A 7992-nucleotide genomic window follows, 5' to 3' on the forward strand; every position below is an offset into this window, starting at 1 on the left:
CAGGCAATCCACTCACCTCAGCCTCCCAAAGCGTGGGATTACAGGCTGAGCCACCGAGCTGGCTTATTCCCTCTTAAATCCTCTTCTTTCTCTCTCTCCTCGTCCCCACCAGTTGCTTCCTGTGTTTCAGCTTTGCAGGATTTTCTTGGAACCTGTTCCTTGGTTGTCTTGAATAGGTAGCCACCATATACGTCTCCATGGCTTTACTCGTTTGTTCTCCATGGCTTTACTCTTGTTTGTGTTAGCCTGTGATTAGCAGCTGCCTCCTTGTAGGCCACCAACCTCATGAGGTCAGGGGCAGTTCTGTTGCTGCCCAGTGCTGTGACTGTAGCGCCTGGCATGTAGCAGGTGTTTACTCTGACTGGGTGAATGAGACTTCCTCTTGGAGGGTCCCGTCATGGGCTCCTGTCATGCTTTCTGCATGTGTATGAGCAGAGCCCCTGTCTTTCTGGCGTTGACAGGATGAGCAGCTGAGGACCCTGGTGAGGCAGTTTGGACAGCAGGACTGGAAGTTCCTGGCCAGCCACTTTCCTGTGAGTACAGCCCCCCTTGTGGCCTCTCCCCCAGGGCTAGGGATCTGGGTGACCAGATGTTGTGCCTGGGACAGACTTTCCATCTAGACCCTCTAAAACAAAACCAGATGAAACAAAATAAGACCATTTTCATAGGACCTTTCTTCCCAAACCGGTCCTTGAGGCACTGTAAGATAAATATCACACAGCTGCCTCAGCATGCCCAGGGTCTTTAGCCTCTGAGACACTTGCGGCATGTTTGCATGTCTTCCTGCAAGTCAGGAGTGCAGAAATGCTCTGTTTCTCAACAGTGAGACTGAAACTGAGGGGAAACGATACTTTTAGCTGGCTTCATGCAAGGCTGGCTGGTGCCACCACGTCCTCGCATCCTCCTGATGATGAGGGGCCCTGCTGCAGCTTCTCTCACCCCAGATCTGCAGGTGTCTGGAAAGGAGGAGGTATGGTAGGACCTGCTGTCTTACTGCCTGAGTCCCTCAAGATGCTCAGGGACTGAGTCACCAGACCCATTTCTGCCCCCCTTTCTTTTTTGGGTTGGAGTCTCACTCTGTCGCCCAGGCTGGAGTGCAATGGCACACTCACTGCCACCCCAGCATCAACCTGCTGGATTCCAGCGATCCTTCTGCCTCAGCCTTCCGAGTAGCCGGAACTACAGGTGTGTGCTACCACACCTGGCTAATTTTTTTGTGTTTTTTTTGAGTTGGAGTCTCACTCCGTCACCCAGACTGGAGTGCAGTGGCCACTCCCGGCCACCGCAGCCTCGACCTGCTGGGCTCCGGCGATCCTTCCGCCTCAGCCTTCCGAGTAGCCGGAATTACAGGCATGCGCTACCACGCCCGGCTGATTTTTTGATTTATTGTAGAGATGAGGTCTTGCTGCCCAGGCGGGTCTCGAACCCACGGGCTCAGGCCATCCACTCACCTCAGCCTCCCAAAGGCGCGGGATTACAGGCTGAGCCACCGAGCCCGGCTCTGGCTAATTTTTGATGTAATATAGAAACAAGATTTTGCTAAGTTGCCCGGGTTGGTCTTGAACCCATGGGCTCAGGCAATCTACTCACCTTGGCCTACCAAAGTGCTGGGCTTACAGGCTGAGCCACCTAGTCTGGCCGCATTTCTGCCTCATTTTGTCATCTACCCTTTTCCCATGTAATTGGACCTGTTTAAGGAATAAAAATGCTCTCCCAGAAGAAAGCAGGAACCCCTGGCATACCCACAAGGCTCTTATGGAGTTAAAGACTCATGAGGGTGGCCCCCCCTGTGTTTGGACTATGGGAAACGGCTCCCCACTGGGGCCTGAATTTGCCCTTTCTTGTAACAGAGGGAAGCCATGTGTGTTCTGACAGGTAACTCTGTAGTGTGTGGTGGGTGTGTGGAACAGGACACCTCCACCTGAGATGTGGCTGGTCCCAGGTCCCTGAACCCAGTTCTCAGCCAGCGTCCCAGCCATGGTCTCAGAAGTTCTCACGGATTTCTATTCTCTTCCCAGAACCGCACTGACCAGCAATGCCAGTACCGGTGGCTGAGGGTTTTAAATCCAGACCTTGTCAAGGGGCCATGGACCAAAGAGGAAGATCAAACGGTAACTGACAGGACAGTACCTCGTGTATAGTAGGCCTTCACATGCCACCAGTGAATCTGGAGGCTGTGAGGCTGCACTTCCTTGTTGGTGGGGCATCAGTCTGAGTGTGAGTTGCCATTCCACCAGCTGGTCTGGACACTGCTGCTGTCCTGGCCCTAACCTCGCGGTCTCCAGGCCTCCCTGCTCATAGTTTGAGAACTGTTGAGCAGATTACACAGCTTCTCTTACACAGCTTCTTGGGCTCCACCCATAGAGGGGAGCAGCAGCAGTACTGAGCCGTTGTGAGAGCTAAATAAGTAATACATGCAAGGGGCTTGCACGGCCCAGCACGTGGTACGCTGTTAGCAAATGGCAGCAGCTGTTGTCCTTGGTGATCATAATGACCTCATCATGCAAAGGTCTTCACAGGCACAGGGCCTCACATGTGCCTTCTTTCCTTGGATCCCCATAGCAGTCCTGTGAGGTGGGCAGAAGGAGGAGTGATGAGCCCCATTTTCTAGGTGGGGAGACCAAACTTCAGAGAGGACTGGAATGCCTCCAAGCTCAGAAGAGACAGTGTTGTGGCTGTCCTGGGCAACCTCTTGGCAGTTCTTTCATCTCTTTTTTTTTTTGAGTTGGAATCTCGCTCTGTCGCCCAGACTGGAGTGCAGTGGCCGCTCCCGGCCACCGCAGCCTCGACCTTCTGGGCTCCGGTGATCCTTCCGCCTCAGCCTTCCAAGTAGCTGGAACTACAGGCACACACTACCACTCCTGGCTAATTTTTTTTTGATTTTATTGTAGAGATGAGGTCTCGCCAAGTTACCTAGGCGGGTCTCAAACCCGCAGGCTCATGCAATTCACTCACCTCAGCCTCCCAAAGGCGCAGGATTACAGGCTGAGCCACCGAGCCCGGCTCTTTCATCTCTGATATTTCTCCCAGTTGTCAGCCCAGAGGACACCATTCCACTGTGGTAGGCATGCCTCAGGGAAAAGAGGGAGGTGACAGGAACTAGGTATTTTAAAATTAGTTTTAAAATCACATAAAAAAAAAATCAGGCCAGCCTTGTGGCTCACACCTATAATCCTGGTACTTTGGGAGGATCACTTGAAGCTAGTTCAAGACCAGCCTGAGCAACATAGTGAAACCTCATCTCTACAAAAAATAAAAAAATTTGAACAGAGGTGGTGGTGTGCACCTGAAGTCTCAGCTCCTTGGGAGGTTGAGACAGGAGGATTGCTTGAGCCCAGGAGTTTAAGGTTATAGGGAGCTATGATTGCACCACTGTACTTCAGCCTGGGTGACAGAGCAAGACCCTGTCTTTAAAATATAAAAATAGGCTGGGCTTGGTGGCTCAGCCTATAATCCCACGCTTTGGGAGGCCAAGATGAGTGGATTGCCTGAGCCTGGGGGTTTGAGACTCACCTGGGCAACTTGGCGAGATATCATCTCTACAATAAAACAAAAAATTAGCCGGGCATGGTAGTGCGCGCCTGTTCTTCCAGCTACTTGGAAGGCTGAGGTGGAAGGATCGCTGGAGCCCAGCAGGTTGAGGCTGCAGTGGCTGGCAGCGGCCACTGCAATCCAGTCTGGGTGACAGAGTGAGACTCCAACTCAAAAACAAAACAAAACAAAAATAAAATAAAATAAAAATAGGCTGGGCTCGGTGGCTCAACCTATAATCCCAGAACTTTGGGAGGCTGAGGCGAGTAGATTGCCTGAGCCCGCGGGTTCGAGACCCCCTGGTCAACTTGGCAAGACCTCATCTCTACAATAAAAACAAAAAACTAGCCAGGCGTGGTAGCGCACACCTGCAGTTCCAGCTACTTGGAATGCTGAGGTGGAAGGATCGCCAGAGCCCAGCAGGTTGAGGCTGCAGTGGCCAGGAATGTGCCAATGCACTCTAGCCTGGAAGACAGTGAGACGCCAACTCAAAAAAAATAAAACAAAATAAAATATAAAAATAGGCCAGGTGCAGTGGCTCACGCCTATAATCCCAGCACTTTGGGAGGCCGGAGGTGAGAGGATTGCCTGAGCCCACAGATTCAAGACCAGCCTGGGCAATTTGGTAAGACCTCATCTCTACAGTTAAAAAAAAAAAAAAAAAAGGTGCGTGCCTGTAGTTCCAGCTGAGGTGGAAGGTTTATCTGAGCCCAGCAGGTTAAGGCATCGGTGGCCGTGAGCATGCTACCACACTCCAGCCTGGGCAACAGAGTGAGACTCCAACTCTAAAACAAAACAAAACAAAAAGAGACCAAAGCAAAAACAAAACAACAACAAATATATATATATACATGGGAGCTGAATGTGGTGGCTCACGCCTATAATCCCATCACTTTGGGAAGCCAAGACGAGAGTATTGCCTGGGCAACTTGGTGAGACCTTGTCTCCACAATATATTAAAAAATTAGCCAGGCATGGTGGCTTGTGCCTTTACTTTCAGCTACTTGGAAGGCTGAAAGGGAGGATTACCTGAGCTTAGCAGGTCAAGGCTACGGTGGCTGTGAGCGAGCCAATGTACTCCAACCTGGGTGACAGAATGAGACTCCAACTCAAAAGAAAAAAGGAAATGTGTGTGTCTGATGAACAGAAGGGGCCTGGCCTGGCTCAGGTGGCTACATATGTGGCTTGAATTCTGAGTGAGGGTTCCCACAAATTTTGCACCATGACTGGGGGCTGTGCCCCCTGATCTGCACAGAGGTGTTGGAGGACTTAGGGCAGGCCAGGGCATGGCCTAGGCAGAAAGGTCTCTCTCTCTCCCTTAGTTCGTGTGGCCTAGCTTTGGGGGGTGAGACTTGGGTGCCATGGGCTTGGAGCCCCTAGGTGCAGGTCCTCCTCATTCTTCTCCCTTTCCTACTTAGTGAGTTGACTGGTTTGAGCCCCGAAGAGGAAGGCAGGATTCTGGGTCCTTTCTCTTTTCTCCCCTCCCCTCTCTCTCCCCCTTTTTTGAGAAAAGGTCTTACTCTGTCGTCCAGGCAGGAGTGTAGTGGCATGATCATGACTCACTACAGCCTTGAACTCCTGGGCTCCTCCTTCCTCAGCCTCCTGAGTAACTGGGAGTACAGGTGTGTACCATCATACCCTGCTAGTTTTTTAAGTTTTTTTTTTTTTTTTTTTGAGTTGGAGTCTCACTCTGTCGCCCACACTGGAGTGCAGCGACTGCTCCCGGCCACTGCAGCCTCGACCTGCTGGGCTCCGGCAATCCTTCCGCCTCAGCCTTCCAAGTAGCCGGAATTACAGGCATGCGTTACCACGCCCGGCTGATTTTTTATTTTTATTTTTTTTTGAGTTGGAGTCTCACTCTGTTGCCCAGACTGGAGTGCAGTGGCCGCTCCCGGCCACCGCAGCCTCAACCTGCTGGGGCCCCGGCGATCCTTCCACCTCAACCTTCCAAGTTGCTGGAATTACAGGCACGTGCTACCACACCCGGCTAATTTTTTGATTTATTGTAGAGATGAGGGCTCACCAAGTTGCCCAGGCGGGTCTCGAACCCACGGGCTCAGGCAATCCACTCACCTCAGGGTCCTAAAGGCGCGGGATTACACGCTGAGCCACTGAGCCCGGCTGATTTTTTTATTTATTGTAGAGATGAGGTCTCGCTGCCCAGGCGGGTCTCGAACCCACGGGCTCAGGCAATCCACTCACCTCAGCCTCCCAAAGACGGGATTACAGGCTGAGCCACTGAGCCTGGCAGTTTTTTGGTTTTTTGTTTGTTTGTTTGTTTGTTTTGAGTTGGAGTCTCACTTTGTTACCCAGTGGCATGCTCCTGGCTACCGCAGCCTCGACCTGCTGGATTCAGGCATTTTTTAAGTTTTTATAGGAATGGGTGTGTTGCTATGTTGCCCAGGCTGGACTCAAACTCCTGGCTTCCAGAGATCTTCCACTTCGGCCTTCCAAAGTGCTGGGATTATAGGCATGAGCCACTGTGTCCAACCATAGCTCCTTATTCTTTGTCTGATTGCCACTCTAGAGCCTCTGGCACACTCTTGGCCTTGATTTATTCCAGGCAGTGACAGGGATGTAGTGAGTTCCTTTTGCAGGTGCCCATGAGCTGTGCAAAGTCTTTCTGAGTGGTATCCCCAGCAACCACCTTGGTGGCTCCCATGTTGCCCGCGGGTGGGTGTGGTAGATGCCACTTCTTTTTTTTTTTTTTTTTTTTAAGTTGGACTCTCACTCCTTTGCCCACACTGGAGTGCAGTGGCATGCACGCTCACGGCCACCCCAGCGTTGACCTGCTGGACTCTGGCGATCCTTCTGCCTCAGGCTTCTGAATAGCGAGAACTATAGATATGCACTACCACGCCCAGCTATTTTAAAAATTTTATTGTAGATAGGAGGTCTCCCCAAGTTGCCCGGGCTGTTCTTGAACCCGCGGGCTTAGGCAATCCACTTGCCTCAGTCTCCCAAAGTGCTGGGATTACAAGCTGAGCCACTGAGCCCGGCTGGTAGGCGGAACTTTTCACGGCTGTGGCAAGGCTCGTGTGGACATGAGTGCTCTGGGGGTGGGGGGCGAGGGAGAGGCAAGTCCTGCTGGCTTCACTGAGGCTTTTCTCCAAGGTCATTGAGCTGGTCAAGAAGTACGGCACGAAGCAGTGGACGCTGATTGCCAAGCACCTGAAGGGCCGACTGGGGAAGCAGTGCCGTGAGCGCTGGCACAATCACCTCAACCCCGAGGTGAAAAAGTCCTGCTGGACTGAGGAGGAGGACCGCATCATTTGCGAAGCCCACAAGGTGCTGGGCAACCGCTGGGCAGAGATTGCCAAGATGCTGCCAGGGAGGTGAGTCGCCTTCTGAGGACTCAGGGTCTGGATGGGGTTGGGTGATGTTCCCAGAGGGTCAGGCTAGTGTTTCTGGTGGAGAGTTCCTAGGGGTGGGTACTTTGGTCCTGTACTCTTGTTCTCTAACTCCCAGACTTAGCTCCAGGGCTCCCAGAGGCATGCGTAGTCAGGAGGGAGTGGTGTTCTCCCCAGGAAGGCCCTGACATCCATCAGCTTAAAAGGAAGATGGAAGCCAGGCGTGGTGGCGCATACCTATAATCCCAGCACTTTGGGAGGCTGAGGTGAGAGAATTGCCTGAGCTCACAGGTTCAAGTCTAGCCTGGGCAACTTGGCAAGACCTCACCTCTACAATAAGTCAAAATGTTAGCCGGGCATGCTTGGTAGCTTATTCCTATAGTTCAGCTACTTGGAAGGCTGAGGCATAAGGATCGCCAGAGCCCAGCAGGTCCAGGTTGCGGTGGCCGTGAGTGTTCCACTGCCCTCCAGCCTAGGCAATACAGTGAGACTCCAACTCAGATAAATAAATAAATAAATAAAAGGACAGATGGTGATACAGTGAGACTCCAACTCAAAATAAATAAATAAATAAATAAATAAATAAATAAATAAATAAATAGGACAGATGGTGACAGGGAGTCCTCAGCAGGAGATTGGGAAGCCTAGATTCCAGCTTTCATCCTGTTCCCAAGTTGTGTTTCCTTGGTTGCCCCTTTCCCTTTTGGATCCGTTTCTTGAGCTGATATGAAAGGGGCTGTGGGTGTTAGGAGATGAGCTTTCCCCAGAAGGAAAAAAAGGACAAAAATCAAGTGGTACTATAACCTACTAAAAGGGCTATAATGACAAGCATCAGTCCTTGTCTCCACTCTGTAAGTCAGTCTACTAAAACAGACTCAGTTTTTTTGCGTTCTTCTGATACTTAGCCCCATCTTTATAAATGAAATTGTATTCTATATATTAGTCTTCTGCTGCGGGAGAAGATTTAGATATTTTAGACTTTCCCACCTCCACCATACCACTCTATTGCCCCAGTATTTTTTGTTGTTGTTGTTGTTGTTGTTGTTTTTTGAGTTGGAGTCTCACTCAGTCGCCCAGACTGGAGTGCAGTGGCCGCTCCTGGCCACCACAG

The 7992-nt window shown here is 51.3% G+C and overlaps 1 protein-coding gene across 1 annotated transcript in view; it reads left to right on the forward strand.

Moving 5' to 3' along the window:
- Positions 1 to 461: 461 nt before the first annotated feature.
- The window catches only part of MYBL2 (MYB proto-oncogene like 2), a gene marked incomplete at its 5' end in the record, with an annotated part of 46096 nt that continues 38565 nt past the window's right edge, over positions 462 to 7992 (forward strand). The window contains 3 exons of the mRNA XM_008065520.1: positions 462 to 533; positions 2019 to 2111; positions 6646 to 6866. Of these exons, the coding sequence (XP_008063711.1) occupies positions 462 to 533; positions 2019 to 2111; positions 6646 to 6866 (386 nt within the window). The remainder of the gene's footprint in view (positions 534 to 2018; positions 2112 to 6645; positions 6867 to 7992) is intronic.

This window comes from Carlito syrichta, unplaced genomic scaffold (genome assembly GCF_000164805.1).
Source record: "Carlito syrichta isolate Samal-C Ts95f unplaced genomic scaffold, Tarsius_syrichta-2.0.1 Scaffold308593, whole genome shotgun sequence".
In the NCBI taxonomy this organism is placed as follows: domain Eukaryota; kingdom Metazoa; phylum Chordata; class Mammalia; order Primates; family Tarsiidae; genus Carlito; species Carlito syrichta.